At 38.7% G+C, this 19,267-nt stretch overlaps 1 protein-coding gene across 1 annotated transcript in view; it reads left to right on the top strand.

The window, feature by feature from the left end:
* The window catches only part of Slc5a8 (solute carrier family 5 member 8), a 37,805-nt gene extending 18,633 nt beyond the window's left edge, over window positions 1–19,172 (top strand). The window contains exons 7-15 of the mRNA XM_069991152.1: window positions 708–837; window positions 2,176–2,264; window positions 3,389–3,501; window positions 4,972–5,039; window positions 9,138–9,224; window positions 12,556–12,761; window positions 14,811–14,914; window positions 15,453–15,532; window positions 16,311–19,172. Of these exons, the coding sequence (XP_069847253.1) occupies window positions 708–837; window positions 2,176–2,264; window positions 3,389–3,501; window positions 4,972–5,039; window positions 9,138–9,224; window positions 12,556–12,761; window positions 14,811–14,914; window positions 15,453–15,532; window positions 16,311–16,436 (1,003 nt within the window). The 3' untranslated portion in view covers window positions 16,437–19,172. The remainder of the gene's footprint in view (window positions 1–707; window positions 838–2,175; window positions 2,265–3,388; window positions 3,502–4,971; window positions 5,040–9,137; window positions 9,225–12,555; window positions 12,762–14,810; window positions 14,915–15,452; window positions 15,533–16,310) is intronic.
* Window positions 19,173–19,267: the final 95 nt, after the last annotated feature.

Genomic DNA, 19,267 nt, shown 5'->3' with positions numbered 1-19,267 from the left:
ACATAAGCGGGGGGTGGATTGAAGCATGAAGGTATTGAAGGGATGACACAGATCAAGATACATTGTACACATAGACTACTTCATTAAATGGCAAAACCTAATATATATATATATATATGTATATATATATAAATCTCCTAAAAACTTAATAAAAGAAGGAAAGGGGTGGGTTGGGAGGGATGGCTAAGAATCATGAAAGGGTGACACTGATCAGGACACACTGTATTCATAAACTGCTTTGTTGAATGGCAACTCCTTTGTACAACTACTTAAATAAAAAAAAAATTCTTGATTTCATGACAAGACCTGAAGTAATATGATCAGATACCATGATAAATCTCCCAAACCCCACAAATCTCAGTCATGAGATCATACTCATTTCATGGAAAAACACTATCTACTACAAGTATTTCAAGCTAACATCATCAGCGGATATCATATGTAGCTTAGATTTTTATATTAGAATATGAAGCTAGCATTTGGGGGCTACCTTTGGCGTTTGAATTCAGGGCCTTGCACTTGCTAGGCAGACATTCTACCTATCACTTGAGCCACTTGCTTCCAAGGTAGCATTTTTGATAACCCAAAGATAACATGCATGCACTGAGAATGATCATAAAAATGCTCTTTTGTGCATGCAGTCTTTTTCTTCATCTTTGGAAGGGAGATGACAATGTTCATTCGGTGGTTTGTTTTTCCTTCTTTAGATCTCTTTACATCAATCTTGTGGGGCTGTGGGTCATCCTCACCTGCTCTGTGCTGTGTGGACTTGCCCTGTATTCAAGGTATCGTGAATGTGACCCTTGGACATCCAAGAAAGTATCAGAAGCAGACCAGGTTTGCTATCGTGTCTTTTCTTGTGTATTAAAGATTTTCAAAAAAGCCTATTTGGGCTGGGACATGACTCAAGTGGTAGAGTACCTGCTTAGCAAGCATGAGGCCTTGAGCTTATCAAACAAACCAAAAGCAAGTATTTTGAAAGGAAAAATAGTTTGTGTTCTCATAGAGACACAGTGTGCAAAATCTACTCATCTTTCCCATCTATGTTCATGATGATTCAGGAAATTAATAGTGTTGCTATTTATGGTATACATTTCTGAGGACTTACAATAGTCCTTTTTATGCCCAAAGAAAAAGAACATTTTGCAAAATGTATTTTAACGGACAGCAAGAATGAAGAGTGTTTTATGCAAAGTTAAATTCTTGGAATAGTTGTAAAAAGAAAATTTCCAGCCAAGTGTTATATAAAAGTTACTGGCCTAGGAGTAACAGTGTAAACAGTTTTTTAAAAAGCCAGCTGCGGGGCTGGGAAGGTGGCTCAGTGGTAGAGTGCTTGCCTTGTATGCCCTGGGTTCAATTCCTCAGCACCACATAAGCAGAAAAAGCTGGAAGTGGTGCTGTGGTTCAAGTGGTAGAGCGCTAGCCTTGAGATGAAGAGCTGAAGGACAGAGCCCAGGCCCAGAGTTCAGGCCCCAGACTGACCAAAAAAAAAAAAAAAAAAAAAGTCATCTGGGTGCTGATGGCTTAGGCCTGTAATTCTAGCTATTTAGGAAGCTGAGATCTGAGGATCAAGGTCCATGCAATCCTTATCTCCAATTAATCATTTTAAAAAAGTAGAGCAGATGCAGTTTATTAAAGTACAGAAGCTTTTTTTTATTATTAAGTAGTTGTACAAGTGGTTTTTAGTTCAATATACTGATTTATAACACATCTTAATTAATATCCTTTTATCATTCTTTCCCTTCCAATCTTTCCCACCTCCTTATCCTCCTAGATTAGCTAGTTTCAGAAAATGGCTATTTTTTCCCATAGAATAACAGCTATCTTTTCTGAACTTTTCTGCTTTCTGTGTTCATTAAAGGCTTTTATATAACTTAATTTTACAGAAACTCATTGGTTAATATTACTCATCTCTTACAGATGAGGAAAATGAGGCTGAAAGAAATTAAGTAAGCAAGGCCATCTCTGATTTCTAATATTTCATACTTAATTACTATGTTGTTTGTTTCTTTTTTTAAGTGCTAGTCATAAAGGACTTTTGCTTTTAGGTATTAGGAAATTTTAGTTATGTGGGTATCTTCCTTCAGCGTTGAAAGAACATGTGATACATCAGATGTTTAATTAATTGTAATCAATAGAAAATTGGACTTGCGTGTAAATTTTGGAATTTTGCAGCTCATGCCTTATTTGGTACTGGACATTTTACAAGACTTTCCTGGAGTTCCTGGACTTTTTGTGGCTTGTGCTTACAGTGGAACATTAAGGTATGAACCTGATTCTATGAACATAGTATCATATGAGCATGTCGTTACCTGTAGCAATCTTTCCCTTCTTATTGGTTACTTTGGAGGAATAAAGATTAATTCTGCACATGCGCACAAATAGCCCATAGGAAGCAAACGCACCCATATTTCTTCTCTACTGCTCTGAAGCTTATCTCTGTGGCACAGTATCCAGTCACAACCAGGCTCCACCTTTAAATGGGTTTCTGCTCTCTACTACACAGCTATCTAACCTGTCGGGTTGCAGTGAGGCTGACACTTGGTGGTAACTTTCACTGCTTGTCAAAAATGAATGCCTACAGTCTGGGTTTAAGACTTATGTGGTCAATGATTAAATATCCCATTTACATGTTGGAAACTAGTAATTGTTCAATGGATCATGTGTTTCATCATTGAACTTGTTCATCAGACTTTCTTCCGGTGTTTTCTCCAGGGAATTGTTGTTATCAACAAGAATAATATACATTTGTGATGATTCAGGAAATGAATACTGTTATTTATAGTATATGTTACTGAAGAGTTAGAATAGTTCTTTGTATGCCCTAAAAAAAAATATGCCTTAAAGTTGTTGTGTAATGATACTGAGTTATATATATATGCAGGGTTTTTTTTTATAGGCACAGAGGATTAACTGGAAATTGAAGTAACATGAACTAGTTCTTTTTTGCTTTGAAGCTTATGCATGTTGATATAATCATTCTTGGGTAATAATAGCTCTCAGCAAGAGGATGCTGTCATTGGTTTGTTTTTTTTTAACAAAACATACAAATCTGATTATGTTTGAAAGCACCAATTTGCTCACTTCTTCCTCATTATTGCTAAAAGTGTTAGTAAGGATAAATATAAACTACATGGGCAAATACAAACATAATTGTCAATGTACATATGTGAAAATGGAACCAGAAACTTGAGGAGATGGATGGGGCTGGGAAAGATGGAGGCGAATGATGGAAAGAGTGACATTGACCAAGAAGCACTGTACTCATAAAATGACATGTTGGGTTTGTACAACTACTTAAAGACAATAAAACAATGAAAATCAGTTTAAAAATTGTAAAGAAAGAAAACAAAAATAGAAACCTAAAACATTTTCTTTTCCTTTACAGCACGGTGTCCTCCAGCATTAATGCTCTAGCTGCAGTCACTGTGGAAGATCTAATCAAACCTCACTTCACATCTCTCTCAGAAAGGTCTTTGTCTTGGGTTTCCCAAGGAATGAGTAAGTTTCTTTTTTCTCTCACAATTTTATTTGTAGATATATATATATATTTTTTTTTTTCTAAGAGAGACTTTTTTTCTGGTTCTGGGGTTTGAACTCAGGGCCTGGGTGCCGTCTCTGAGCTTTTGTGCTCAAGTCTAGCACTCTACCACTTAAGCCACAGCTCCACTTCTGGCCTTTTTTTTTTTTGGTAGTTATAATCAGAATCTCACAGACTTTTCTGCCTGAGCCGGCTTTGAACTGTGATCCTCAGATCTCAGCCTCCTGAGTAGCTAGGATTACAGGCGTGAGCCACTATTCCTGGTGGCAATACATGCCTACATTTTAATGCAGCAGTGAACATATTTCCAACCAAGGTAAGTTGAGGTACTTCAAACATTTAAACTTGGCATGGTAGTGGTGGTGATTTATTTATACTTGAACCTTCAGAATTTGGAGAGGAGAGGGCTGGGGCAGGAAAATTATGAGTTCAAGCTCAGCCTCAGTTACATAATAAGATATTATCTCAAAAATTATTGAATTATCAGCGAATGACAAAGGATAATTACCAGGGGCTCTATTTGACTCTCCTAGATGATGATTAATGACAAACCATTAATCATGCTAATGTAATACAGATAAAACTTTTTATCTGTTGCCTTGCCTGTTTTGCTGTGTAGTCCAGGCTGGCTTCAAATTCAAGTTCTTCCTGCATCAGCATTCTAAGTGTTAGAATTACAACTGTATACCTACATGTCCAGTGTGACTTTCATTTTGAAGGGAATCTCTGAAACCATTATATTAAGGCAAGTGTAGAAAGAACATTGTACCTAAGAACATGGCAGTCGATTTAAATATTTATCCAATAATTTTGAATACAAACCCCTTAATGATGCCTTGTCATGACCTATCTAATGGGAAAGGCTCATCCTAAAAAAAGAGCTACATATGGTAGTACATGCCTTTAATTCCAGAAGTTTGGAACTGGAGGTCAGAGGATCACAAAATTAAAAAAATAATAATCCTAAACCACCTCGTGGTATAAGTGCCACTTCTTGGAAGAAATGAACATTAAAGTCAGAAGAGTCTAATTCTGTTTATCATTCTCTTATTGTCCAGAGCAGAGCTCTGGTAAGCTGAACACAGAGACCTGAGCCTTTCTTTATAAACAAATGTTTATGGAAGATTAAACTAATAATACAATAGTTCTAAATCTTAAAATCCTTTGCAGTTGATTGCAGGGATTTTTTTCCTTACATAACCTCCTATTGTAACTAATCCTAGGTCACAGGTGAGGGTTCTGTTTGTCCTCTTTGCATGTGGCTGTCTTGAAGGAAAATAGCTCTTTCCTGGTTTTGCTGGTATTGATGGGTGTGGGCATTCTTTACCACCATAGTATCATTTGCCCTGGACTCAAAGGTGCATTGGCTTATTCTCTTGAGAATTCTGAATCTCTGGATCTGCATCTCACATGGCCTTTTCTCTGTTTAGGTGTGCTGTTTGGAGCCCTATGTATTGGAATGGCTGCTCTGGCATCACTAATGGGAGCTTTGTTACAGGTAAGTCCTGAGTCCTCAAGGTCTACATCATAATCATTAAGTTATTGTTTTCAATGTTCATGGGACTGTCCTCTTTGTGTGTGTGTATGTGTATGTGTATATAGATATAGATATAGATATAGATACACACACACACACACACACACACACACACACACACTCACACACACAACTATAACATAGGTAGAAATGACTGAATCATTGAAAAGAAACTTTTAGGACCAGGCCAGGTGACTCCTACTGTAATCCCAGATACTCATGAAGTGGAGATCAGGAAAAATGTGGTTTGAGGCCAGCTGGGTAAAAAGTCAGTGAGACTCTCAACAAACAAGCATCAACAACAATAACTGAAGGGCGTGTTGGGATCTACCCATTAATCCCACGTAATCCCAGTTACAAAGGCAGCATAAGTAGTTGATTTGAAATATGATTAAAGCAAAAAGGTTATTTTTTTCTTATTTATGGGACAAGTGGAAGAGAGTAACAGGGAGCTGGCTCTAATGGAGAAATGGGCGAAGCATAGTAGAATACTCTGTGGTGGCTGTAGTGGTTTTTATTCTACTTTCTAGTCTCTTGATGCTTCTCATGTATGTGTTGTGCCTTTATGTGGAAATTACCACCAGGTAAAACTTGCCGTAAATATTCAGAACTCCAGTCTCTTATTGGGGGAACAGCTTTCAGAGATTGGATGATGTTGCTGTCAGGGAGATGGTTTCAACTGGAATTTTTATACCTAGGTGTACTTTCCACGCCTCTCTAGGCCCATTGTCCATGGCTTGATCCAGGCCTCACCAATAAGGGTAAAGCCCTGTTTACAGCTATACCATAGCGTGCTCCCAAACTGGCTTGTCTCCATCAAGCCTCGAGACTATGCTTGCTGGAGACCTGGTCCATCCATTCACTTCCCCAGACAGTGAAACATCAACTTTTCTTGTCGGTTGTGGGGCTTGAACTTAGGGCCAAGGTGTTGTCCCTGAGGCTGTTTGTGCTCAAGGTTAGTGCTCTACCACTTGAGCCACAGTGCCACTTCAATTTTTTGAGTGGTTGGTGATAAGAGTCTCAGGGGGATTTTTCTGCTGGCTTTGAACCATGATCATCAGATCTCAGTCTCCTGAGTAGCTGGGATTACAGGCATGAGCCACCAGCCCCTAGATAACATCAACTTTTTTTTTTTTTACCTACTTGAAGATGCCCTTATGATAACATTTCCATCTATGCCCAGGATGGCTAGACAGAATAACCTGCCAGTCCTGATAACATGGAAAGACTTCCACCAGTGTATTTTCCCACTACTCTCTTGGACCAGCTCCACCACTGTTTCCACAACCTGTGACTTCTAGAAGCACTTGATCCAGTAGCCATTTGGGATGGGTAAGACCCAAACTTTGGCTCGATTGGGTCACATCTAAGTTTGTGTTTTTGAATTTTCAGTATCACCTCTAATATACTGTGTCTCCCCTCAAAAATCATACTGTTCCCCTTTGAGTCCTCTTGGTCCTCCTGTTTTATTGCTATGTGCCATTTTTTTCTATGACTGAGAAACATTAAGTCTGCCTTCACCAAGTCTTCCCAGCTCCTCTTACTGTTACCAGGTGATTGTTTTTCCATGCCCCAATGATCCCACTATCTTTTAGTGTTCTTGATGTCCCATGTCCAGTTACTTGGAGTAAGGTCACTGACACCCTCTACCATGACTCATTTTGGCTGCCCACCACCTACTAACCTTTCACCTTGATGGGTGTGTCTTCTCTGGCCTCTGATAGCTATCTTGTACTTATAAGTCATCTGATGGCTACTTTTGAATCACTCTTCCCTCAACTTGAGTTAATCTGTTGTTGATCCTTAACAAAATCCCTTATTATCATCCCTACTACTCAACTTTGGACCTGTTCTACCCTTTGTACCACATCCTATCAGATTGTTCTGAGGATGCCCAAGACTCTTCCTCACCCTCCAACAATTGTGTGTGATTTGACACACAAGTTCAGGCAATCTGTTCATTATTGACCCTACAGTGTTGGGAGGTAGAGTGTGGTTCTGCTATGAAACTTACCATAGCATATCATAAGAGTAGTGACCACCACAGGTCCACTCAAGTGTCTTAGAGTTGATACTATATGTCAGCACTATGATATAACTTAACCCTAGGACTTTCCTACCCTGGACCCTAGATTTCCAGGAGACGAGTTCACCTCATCAAATGCAACTTTTATCCGCCTTCAGACAAGGTTTACCCTTGCCAGAATACAGGTAGAGACTTTCCTGATCAATTGGTCATCTCATTCCCTGGTTCTATTTGTCCTGTGACAGTATGTCTCTTATCTATCATGTAAAGGCATAGCCATAATGATCTGTTTGAGATGATGTCTAAGAACTATCTTGATGAACAGTGAGCTTAAGAAGAGAAATCATTCCTGGGAGGCTGAGTAACTAGGACCATCCAACACTCCCAAACACAACAGGATAATCTTCTGTTGTATTCGCTGACACCATGATGCAGCTGGCTTCCTTCCTGCTGGGCAGGAAGTACGGACTCTGCATTAGGCTTCCCATGATCCTATTCATCAGGGAGGCAAAACAGTGCCTTGGTACAGGGAACAGGGCAGAATCTCAGCTCTCTACCAGCCATTGCTGGTATAGGTGTGGACGGGTTACAGATTATTCTCTAGTGCTTGGATGGAATGTGGGGATTTCTGTCTTTCCAGAGTGCTTCTTTTCTGGTCCTATGAATAGAGAGAGAAGGCCTATATTGGCCTTTTTGTTTTGATTTCTGCTTGTGCCTATGCTTTGTGCCATCTGGGTTGACAGGATTCTTTAGCTCTAAGACTGAGAGACACACATGAAATGAAAACCGCAAGAGAATTTACCAGGTCACTTTTCAGACACCAAGGTAATCGCTCTACCATTTCTTTACCTTTCAGATTGCTCCAATGTTTATTTTATATGTCATGTCCATAACTTTTAGTTATTGGCAGGTGAAATATGGGAAAGTATGTCCACTTGATCCTCTCAGAAGTGGAAGTTTATTTTTGCTCATTTTGTTTCATCTGAAGGGTTCTTCACCTTGAGTGGTATGTGAAAACTTTCTTCTTGGAGAACAACTTGGGGTTGGAAAGGTCCCTCCTACTTCTGTGGAGGTGTTGGGATGCAGATGGACAAGTCTTTAGGATGGCCTCTTCTTTCTGATTTACATCTTTAGCATGTATCTCTCTGCATCAGTCCTGCCTCTGTCTTCCCAACTGCCTAAGTCTTACTTCTTCATCACCTTCCAACTGAAATGCCACTCATTCAGGTGAACTTTTTCTGTTACCTGGCTAAGTTTGAGCTCTGTTTTGTAACTATGACCAGAGAATCTGCACTTCTTTGTATCCTCTCAGTGATCTAACTGTATTGTGGTTTCTGTATTTAATGTTATGTATTTTTAAAAATTAAATATTTATTTTTATTATAAAGGTGATGTACCAGAGGGGTTACCATTTCATAAACAGTTCTGTATTTAGTAGTCTGTGTAATTTCATGAAGGGGAAGATTATGCCACGTATGGAATGCCTACTTCAGGTGCCCAGGATAACTTAGGTATTTCACCAACAACAGTTTTGATTATACAACTGGAATTTAAAACTTTAAAAAAATATCATTTGTCCAATGTTTAAAATTTGTATTTGAATTTTAGTTTCATTGTTAGAGAGCCAGGTCAGGATGAGGACTTGGTGGTGTGTTTTATCATTATCTCAGGTTGCTTAGTAAAACCTGCTCATAGGCTTATTCTGTGGAGTACTTTGGGGCTACCACTACACAAAGGTGTACAGGCTGCAATGGGACAGCCTGGCTGCACGCATTCACACAGGTATTGCCAGAGCCTCATGGCTCTCTGTCTTCTTTGCATTTCGTTGCCCCTTCTTGAGGGCTCCTAACAAACAGATGGACACTTGAGATTGAGGAGAAGAAGTTTTCTTTGCTACTGACAAAGCTCCATGAATAAAACTGTGATTTTCCTGGAGGAAAATGACTATTTTAAATCGTCATCCTGTGAAATTTCTTTTGAGATGTGTTCATTTGGATTTGGGATTGCTAACCACGGACTCTGTATTTCTGTAGGCAGCACTCAGTATATTTGGCATGATTGGTGGACCACTTCTGGGCCTGTTTTCTTTGGGCATTCTTGTTCCCTTTGCCAACTCACTTGTAAGTATAAAGAATGGATGTGTATATAAAGTTTATTTTCCCAGCTATAGTAGCAGCTCTATCTCTTACCTCCATTGGAAAGGAATGATGACATCTTTGTTTTCCTCAGTTGTAGAAATGTGGTCACTTTGACATCTGTCACCAGTTACTCTTCTTGATGACTTAAAGTCCTCATTTTTTACTTTGATAGATAAAGAGTAAAGCACTAGGCACTGGAGACCTGCATGTAGGGAAGCTAAACGGAAAATGCCAGAACCATATGGTTCAACTTTAAATATTCAGAATGAATAGGACTTAAATAGCCAGGACTTAAAGGAGATCAATAGACTCAGGTATGAGAGCTTTGAGAACAAGAAAGCTGAAGACACCTGTGAAAAGCCTAATGACAGCAAACAGAGGCTGTCAGAGGTTTACCACCTTAACCAGAAACTTGGTACTTCTCACATTAAAGGTGTTCTATTAAAGCATGGTTCTAGCCCCCAGAGCTTGAGTGTCACTGGAAATTAAGGGGTGATATCTCTGCTCTTCTATATAGACAAACCTTTGTTCAGAAATACTAAATTTTAGTCTATGATAAAGGGAATAGAAATCATTCCCACTATAGGATAAAGTTTGGGAAAATTGATGTGTGTATTTATATATCATGTATAGCCTCATCACTGAACTATGACTTATTTAATTTTCCTTGTCAGTCATTAAAGATTGCTAAGACAGATTGGAATGAAGACTGTGATTAATGGGGGAGAAGGGCCAGGAGGGGAAAAAAACTGGGAAGAGGTGACACTGTTCAAAAAGAAATATACTCAAAACCTGACTTATGTAACTGTAATCCCTCTGCACATCACCTTTATGGTAATGTTTTTTAAAAAAAAAGAAAAAGGAAGAAAAAAGACCATGATTAATAATTCTCAGTGAGTTGCAATAAAACCCTTTGTGCAGCTAATATACTTACAAATCTTTGTCTTTGGTGCTAGTCCTGGGGCTTGAACTCAGGGCCTAGATGCTGTCCCTGAGCTTTTTGCTCAAGGCTAGCACTCTAACACTTGAGCCACACCTCCACTTCTGGCTTTTTTGGTGCTAAACTGGAGATAAGATTCTTGCAGACTTTTCATCCTAGTTCTGGCTTTGAATGGTGATCCTCAGATCTCAGCCTCCTGAGTAGCTAGGATTATAGGCCTGGGCTACTAGCTCCTTGCTTAAAAATCTTAAAAGAAAAAAATATATTTTCAATAAAGTGTCATGGCAGAAATTAGTTACAATGAAAAGGAGCTGTTTTTATCTTTCTCAGATTGTTGAAATTTTGTTGAGTGTCAAGGGAAAAAAAATCATCCAGGTATCAGTGGCTCATGCCCTAGCTACTCAGAAGGCTGAGATCTGAGGATCTCAGTTCAAAGTCAGCCCAGGTAGGAAAGTCCCTGAGACTTTTTATCTCCAATTAGCCACAAAAAAGCAGGAAGTAGAGCTGTGGTTCAAGTGGTAGAGTGCTAGCCTTGAGCAAAAAACTTCTCAGGGATAGTACCCAGGCCCTGAGTTTAAGCCCTGGGACAGGTACAGAAAACAAAAAGAGCAGCTTTTTGTTTTTGACTTGTTGCCACTATGAATGGCCTCCAGGAAAGCTGTAGCTGTGACTGACAAGCACTTTTAGAAATGGGAATTAAATACTCTTATTCCTGCCACCAGAAATACCTTTTTTTTCCTTGTCATATCCAAGTTGGTTTTTTTTTCAGTTCAGGATTATTTGCCTTCCTTTAGGGTGCCTTTCTCCTCTTCTTCTAGCTCTCCTGCTCTTCCTCCCCATCTTCCTGCCTCCTTCCTTCTCTCTGTTCCATTCGCTCAATGAATATTGATGAGCTGAACACTGTCTTAGGAGCAGAGAGCTGCTGATGGTTGCCTTCATGGATTTAATAACTTTTTAGAACCTAAATAATTTTGTAGATTCTTGATCAAGTCATATATATTACTGAGATTTAGCCCCATCTGGCCTGTCAACAGCTAAGTACTCTACTATTCCGGCGTCATCTTATTAAAACCCATTTACTGCAGCTGCCTTGCAGACCCAAGGAGTTCAGCAATGCAAGAGTTCTCAGTCCTCAGCCCTGACAGAAATCACTGTCTCACTCTCCCATGAACACACCTTTCTTTTTTCCTACTGTGTGTCGTCACTTCACCTTTCTACTCCCCTCTAGCAATCCTTCCTTTCCTCTATGTAGCCCCCCCCCCGCCCCCCCTATGGCTCAGGCTGCTGCCATGACAACACTGCTTCTAAATCTCAGCTTCACAGCTGGAGGCTAGCTTTTCCTCCAATATTTAGAGGAAGGGCTTCACGCACTCAAGAGCTGACAGAAACACCTGGATTTCCAGTGAAACATGGGTGCCAAATCTTCTAAAGGATGAGAAACCAAAAATCTTCTGAAGAAACTCTAGTCAAGTTCTTCTCTCTCCATCTCTAATCTTTTCTCTAGAAAATGGAGACATTCTTCTAGAATGCCACATCTGACCAGCCACACAACCATGTGGTTGTTTATGTGTACAATTGCAGTCATTTGGAAAACCGGCTTGCTAGTTTTTTCCCCTAATTATCCTTCAGCTCAATTACGATCACGTGTGTTGTTAAATATATGGAAATAGCATGCCATTTGTTCATGAAACAAAGGGAACAAACAATTGGCCTGCAGTCAACGATGGCTGGTGCAGGTTTTGGGGTGTGAAGAGATAAGGAGGCAAGAACAAAATGCTGGCCATGGAAATATATAATGTATTAAAAGAAAAATGTGCAGGAATTAGTGATTGGTTATGAAATAAGGAATGAGTTTACAGAGTCTCCAGGGCTGAAGGACCAGGAGCCTCTGGTTCCTTGATAAGATCCAGAGATCCTATGAAGGAAAAGAACTTTTGGAAGGAAGTTGGAGAACTTTGGTTAGATCATGTTACTTTCCCTTTCCTCATTTCCTTTTCTTTCCCTTTCCCTCCCTTTCTCCCTTCTTCCATCCTTCCTTCCCTCTCTTCCTGTTTCCCTTCATTCCTTCCTTTACTTCCTCTCTTCTCCCTTTTCTCTCTCAATCAGCCATCACCTTTACTCCCTGTCTCCTTCCTCATCTTTTTTCTCTCCCCTCTCCCTCCCTCCCTTCTTCCTTCCCTCTACCTTTCATTCATGCACTTCCACAGGGTCTTCCTACAGTCCAGGTTGAACTCACAGTCTTCATGCTTCAGCTTCCCCAGTGCTTGCTGGGACTATAAGCTGCACCAGCATGTCCAGATGAACTTAATATCTCAATGCTAAATTCTGCCTGAAGGCAGTTATTTTTCTTATAAAAGCACTCTTATTTTGCAGGGAGCCTTGAGTGGTCTGTTGGCTGGATTTGCCATGTCTTTATGGGTTGGAATTGGAGCTCAACTTTATCCACCACTTCCTGAGAGAACTATGCCATTATCCCTTGAAACCTATGGGTGTAACAGCACCTACAATGGGACAGATTTGATGACAACAACAGAAATGCCATTTTATACTAGTGCTTTTGAAATACGTAACGTTGAAAGGTACGACGTTTTGTTTCATATCTTTAAAATGATGTGACAAGTAGAAAAAACTCTAGTTGCCTTTTGTCTTGCCCTTAACACTGTGATTTTTTAAAATTCTAAAGCCATATGGTTTTCTGGCTATAATATTTTATCTAGTGATAGCACATAATGCCATAGTTGCTTTCTTTATTATTAACTAGCCTGGTTTCTTAATATCTATAGAAATATCTGCCTTACAAATTTAAAGAGGTCTCAAGTATTAATGTGAAATTGTACTGTAGATGGAATTGTCAAACACTAGCTTTAGCTGAATGATTATCACTGTCTTTGAAAACGTTTATGGTGAAATGCTTGATTATAAAGTAATATTTCTGATACACTCTTTGAAGTAGATCCTCTACTAATTAAAAGCTACAGTTGTCTAACTATTTTGGGTCATTGCCATTTATTGCATTTAAAAGACTTTGAGTCTTCGGAGCTCCGGAAATTAGTTTCTGAACATCCAACTGGAAGTTTCAGTTATGCAGTGTATTTCTGGATCTCTGAATACTGGGGTGGTCTAATTTAATGAAATGATTAGAACCTGTTTGTAGAAGAGCGTTTTTACCATACAGTATAGATGTAAAAGCAAGTGTTCGTTTAGTGAATATACCAGTATCCAAGCTGAAAACCTCAAATCTCATGGACATATTCAAGGAAGACAGAAATAGTGCCATTGCCTACCAAACGGACATGGTGGGGAGAGAAGGTACATAATTATATACAGCAATCATCTTTAGCAAAGCCATCATGACCTGGAGGGGATTAAGCTATGAGAATACTTGCCAGTAGCACCTCCAAGTGAGGAAAGCTCTCCACAGATAGGGACAAAAGGTACTTTCAGAGCAGGAAACATGTTTCAGAGACTAGATGAGGTGTTATGGATAGAAAAGGAGGATTAGGAAGTGGCCTGGACAAGCATGAACGCAGTAATAGAAGGGGGCTGGGAAAGTCATCGGACAGCCAGAAATGGATGCAGATAAAGTAAGTGGAATGCGAAGTGGGAGGATGTTCAGGATATCTGTACTCTTTCATGATGTCTGGTTACGGGTTCCAGTTGTCCCAGTTCTGTAATTATCTGCCTTAACGGCATAAGCAAAATGGACACTTGGATTTCTAAAACAAATATATTAGCAGAATTTTGCAGTCACTTTCCTATTGTTAGCTTATTTATATAAAAAATTTCAGCCAATAGGGGCTCAGGGTAAAACCCTGTGGTAGAGTGTTTATCTAGCATGTACAATGTCTGTGGTTAGATCCCTAGTACCACAAATAAACAAACAAGAAACCAAATGACTCAGCTAATAAACAGTAATTTTTGAACATCTACCTAGCGATATGGTGGACATTTATTTCATACCCACTTTAGAAAGTATCTCCTTCCCACCACTGTGGTTTCCACTTTCTAGAAAATTATAAGAAATGTGAAAAGATACACTATTAGATACAGAACAATAAACTCAATAAGCATGTATGTGGTAAATAGCGAATACATACTCAATATATATTTGTTAAAACAGTGAAAAAAAACACGGCCAGGTTAGGTGGCTCATGCCTATAATCCCAGCTCCTCAGGAAGAGAGCAGGAGGATTGTGGTTTCTAGGCTAGGCCAATCAAAAGGTTAGTAAGACAACCAGTAATCCATATGGGTATGCTGGTATATACTTGTAGTCCCAGCAGTAGGAGACTATAGGTAAGAAGATCACATCTTGTTGTGAAGTTTGCAAATGCAGAGGCAAAATGAAAACCCTCACCTGAAAATAACTAAAGCAGAAAAAAAAAATATGGGTTTTGTTTCTCCTGGGCTAAAGACTCCATTTTTGTGGGCTTCAAAGTCCTTTCTCAAGTACATTATCAAGATGAAGTCATGCTTTTAATTCCTGATCCAATAAATGAACATCAGATGGTGACATTGAAAACATTATTAAATATTGCATTTTCACTTGGTCATGGGGCTCATGGACCCAGACTTGGGGTTGTACTGGTGTAACATGAAATCTTACAGTTCCACTCTGGCTATCTTTCAGGACTCCACTGATGGATAACTGGTATTCTTTATCATATCTGTACTTTAGTACCATTGGAACTTTGACAGCATTGCTTGTGGGCATATTTATCAGTTTATCAACAGGTAATTATTCTTGTGTTTCTCTGTGTGGCAGTTTTTATGATACTGGTTTATAGCTATGAATGTTGTTTCATTATGAGCCAGTTTAAAAATACTAGTTTTGACTACTTCTTCCCACAATTCATAATTTCCTACACTTCTTCCCACACATAAATATGTTGTAGCCAGAAAACTGGGAAAAGCAGCTCCACTGGTTAAAGCAGAGGCAGATGGTTTGGTATTTTATTGGTGGATAATGCAGGATGCTTTAGAATCAGTTTTCCTCTCAGCAGGGGAAAGATGGCTCTAGTGGAGCATCAGATGAAGTGATTGGCTTATGTTTAAGAGGCATGGTATTTATAATTGATTTACATATATATATATTAGGAAGGAATACTAGTCTAAGACTGACAGGTGAGGGGAAGAATGATTAAATCTTCACCACTATTTTAAGGATTCCCTGATGTCTGAGTGCATAAAAAAAAGTTAAATGCCTATATTATAGGATGTCACTGTATAGTTATTATGGCTTTAATAAATTCAAATTATTTGTCTCTTTTAGGAGGAAGAAAACAGAACTTAGACTCTAGAGTCTTACTAACCAAAGAGGACTTTTTATCAAATTTCAACTTCTTAAAGAAAGTAAGTTGGCTTTTATTTGCTCTAAATTAGGACACTGGGCTTTATTTCTTCATGAACAGTTGTAGCCCCTTCCTTCCTTCCTTCCTTCCTTCCTTCCTTCCTTCCTTCCTTCCTTCCTTCCTTCCTTCCTTCCTTCCCTCCTTCCCTTTTTTCCTCCCTCCCTCCCTCTTTCCCTCCTTCCCTCCGGCCTTCCTTCCTTCTTTTCTTTCTTTTGTATTTCCTTTTTCTTTCTTTGGTGCTGGGGATCAAACCCAGCACTTGCTAGGCAAGTGCTTTACCTCACACTGAGTTCCATCGCAGCCCTAGCGTGTTTCTTGAACAGTAACAAACAAGGAAGGTATGTATCTGTACACTATCGGTTAACCCTCCATGCCGTTTTTTGCTGATCTAAATCCCTTGGACATCTCTCTTTCCTTCCATACAACACCTGTAATCCTAGCTACTCAGAAGTCTGAGATCTGAGGATCAAGGTCAAAACCAACCCAGACAGGAAAAGTCTTGTGAGACTCCAGTTAACCACCACAAATCTGGAAGTGAAGCAGTGTTGCAAGTCTTGAGCAAAAAAGCTAAGAGAGGGCCAGACCATGAGTTCAAGTCCCAGTAATCACATCAGATAACATCATATCATATCACATCACATCATACCACCCCACCCCCACACCCCTCTTTCTCTTTCTCTCTCTCTCATACTCATCTGGTCTAAGGAAAATGGCAGTAATAATTATTTAGCACAGAACCAAAGATTGTTTGTAATCACCATGGTGACATTTTCTTTTAGCAACATCATGATTTGAGCTACAAATCTCATCCAGTGGAAGACGGTGGAACTGACAATCCAGCCTTCAACCACATGGAATTGAACTCCACAGATCAAAACGCCAAGGCCAATGGGACTCGCTTGTGAAGCAATGTCAATGTTAAATGATCTTATGTCTCACTTTTATCTATTTTCTAGGACCATCAGATCAAGTTCAGGTGTTTTTGCCTTGTCTATCATGGATATTTGGCATATACTTTTGTTACAACAAACTCCTGATTTCTTTCCCTTTCTATGCTGTTTTGTGGATGTTTGTCTAGAATCAAGAGTTTCAGCATGAGCATTTCCATCTCTCTGTCAATGAAGCTACTGCTCTAAAATTTATAGGACACTTGAAAGACAAAGGCATATTCATTTCTCTCTCTCCCTTTCTCTCTCTGCCTCTTTCATTTTTGTGCTAGTCTTGGGGCTTGAACTCAGGGCTGGGGTGCTGCCCCTGAGCTTCTTTTGCTCAAAGTTAGCATTTTACCACTTATGCTACACTGATACTTCCAGCTTTTTGGTAGTTAACTGGAGATAAGAGTCAGATGGACTTTCCTCCCAGAACTAGCCTTGAATTGCAATTCTCAGATCCCAACCTTCTGAGTAGCTAGAATTACAGGTGTGAGCCACCAGCACCGGATGGCATATTTATCTATAAAAAACATTTTATTAGCCGACAATAGACCTACAAGGAGAATTTCATTATGACTTTTCCTCACATGCATACAATGTACCCCCCTCTATGGCTCTTCTTTCTCCTCCCCCCTTCTTACAAGTTTTAACAGATTTCTTTAGTCTCTCTCTCTATATATCTCTATATTTTATATCTATATCTATATTATAGATATGGATATACATATAAAGTGCTTTGACTATATCCACCTCATTCATTCTGTCCATTTGCTTTTCCTTCTCTGCTGGTACCCATCCCCCAAGAGAAACTCATTATACTTTCATCACATTCATTTTTTTAAAGTGCATCTTAATTGAACCATAGATTTTCTTGCCATGCATTTTCACAATGCATACATTAAACTTTAACCAGATTAGCACCTTCTATTTCTCTCTCTTCCTGTCCTAATGCCATATAAAGCATATTCTTTGTTCACTAAAGGCTGGCATACTTTTTGTTTTGTGTCTATGCCTGGGCACTATTCCTGAGCTTTATTATTATTATTACCATCATCATCATCATTCAAGGCTTGTGCTCTTACCACTTGAGCCACAGCTACATTTTTTTTTTTTTTTTTACTTTTTGGTAGTTAATTGTAAATAAGAATCTCACAGATTTTCCTGGCTGGGCTGGTTGAACCGCCATCTTCAGATCTCAGCCTCCTAAGTAGGGATTACAGGCATGAGCCACCAGTGTCTGGAATTAAGGCATATTCTCAATGTGGGCATTATTGAAAATGCTTTCCATACCTTAGTGCTACCTTATAAGTGTTGGGATTCATCAAAATAATAATTAGTACTGAAAAGAGATTCTCTCCTTGCTACCACATTCTCTGTTCTTATGGAGAAAGAAAGGGACAGGTCTGTTGTTGAGATCTTTGCCTCTTGTCCTGTATTAGCACAAGGTACATAGTAATATTGGAACTGATTCTGGCTCAGAAAGGTGGTTTCAAAGGGACAGAAAGAAAAGACCCAGCAATTATGGTCTCCACACATTTATTCTTGTACTTTTTGAATTGTTTTCTGAAGTTCCTGGCTTTGGCTGCCTATGTTGCCTTTCTTTGACTACAATTCTTAACTACATTCCTAGTTTTTGACCCATCAACTTTGTTTTTGTTGCTCATTTTACTCGTGCTTGCCTTGCCTTCCTAGTTTTCTATTTACTCAACCCTTGGGCTTGGATGTGTCATGAGGTACGCAGTGGGCATTATGCCACTTCAGAGCCCAGTTTGCGGAGTTGGAACTTATACATTATACTCTCCCATGAGCCTGGTGCTGGTCAGTACATACGAGATGCAGGTACTTATGGGCCAGGTGACCCAATAATATATCTGTGAAATTAGATGATCATACTTAATGCTATAAATCAATGGCTTCTTGGTCTTTTGGCTAAGATCAAGAGTAGCTTTTATCAATGTAATGCTATTTAATTGAACATTTGGATGTCAACTGATCATAGTTAAATTGGTTGAAGGCATATATGCTTAGGAAATTGGAAATTCTAATAGATTCAAATAGAAAAAGAGCTCAATTGTACAGGTAAATGCTACTTTTTTTCTTTAACATTGCAGACTTATTAAACATATGCTAGCTCCATGTTTTAAATTTTAAATAGCAGTCTTGAAGTTGCTCAGCTGTTTATTTTGTTATGCCTATAGCTAAAAAATTGTGTTTCATCAATAACTTATTTTTCTACAATACCCTTACTATGATTTTTTAAATTTCAATATTTTTAAAGCATAAAAGAAATATAAAGACAAGTATTTTATAATTCAATAATTTTATGGACATTTTCTAATTTATCTTATTTAGGAAGCCACGCCTTTTACATTTAGAGGTTGTTGGGATAGTAGGAGAAAAATAAAGGAGGCGGTAACAATGCTCAACAAGATATGTACTTATTACCTTACTCATGTAACTGTAACCCTTCTGTACAGCATCTTTACAATAAAATGAAATTTTAAAAAAGTAAAATAGTTAAAATAAAAATAATTTAAAAAGTATTATTTATCTAAAACAGATTTATATAGCATTTAAATTAGCTGTATATTCATATATTACTTACATGTATAGATGCTTTTTTAATCACTATTTTGTAAACAAACATTAAATTTTGTAGCTTTCACCAAATGTGTTAATAGAAACATTTATCTTATTTGTTTAATGTGACTGTGATTTGAACTGTGGTTATTTATTTAATAATTTTGAATGCATATATGTATGGAATGCTTTACTTTTTTTTTTTTTTTTGTCAGTCCTGGGGC

This window comes from Dipodomys merriami, unplaced genomic scaffold (assembly GCF_024711535.1).
Source record: "Dipodomys merriami isolate MVZ:Mamm:240054 unplaced genomic scaffold, mDipMer1.0.p SCAF_10, whole genome shotgun sequence".
Classification (NCBI taxonomy): domain Eukaryota; kingdom Metazoa; phylum Chordata; class Mammalia; order Rodentia; family Heteromyidae; genus Dipodomys; species Dipodomys merriami.
Note: the sequence above shows the minus strand (reverse complement) of the source record. Positions and strands in the feature narration are given on the sequence as shown.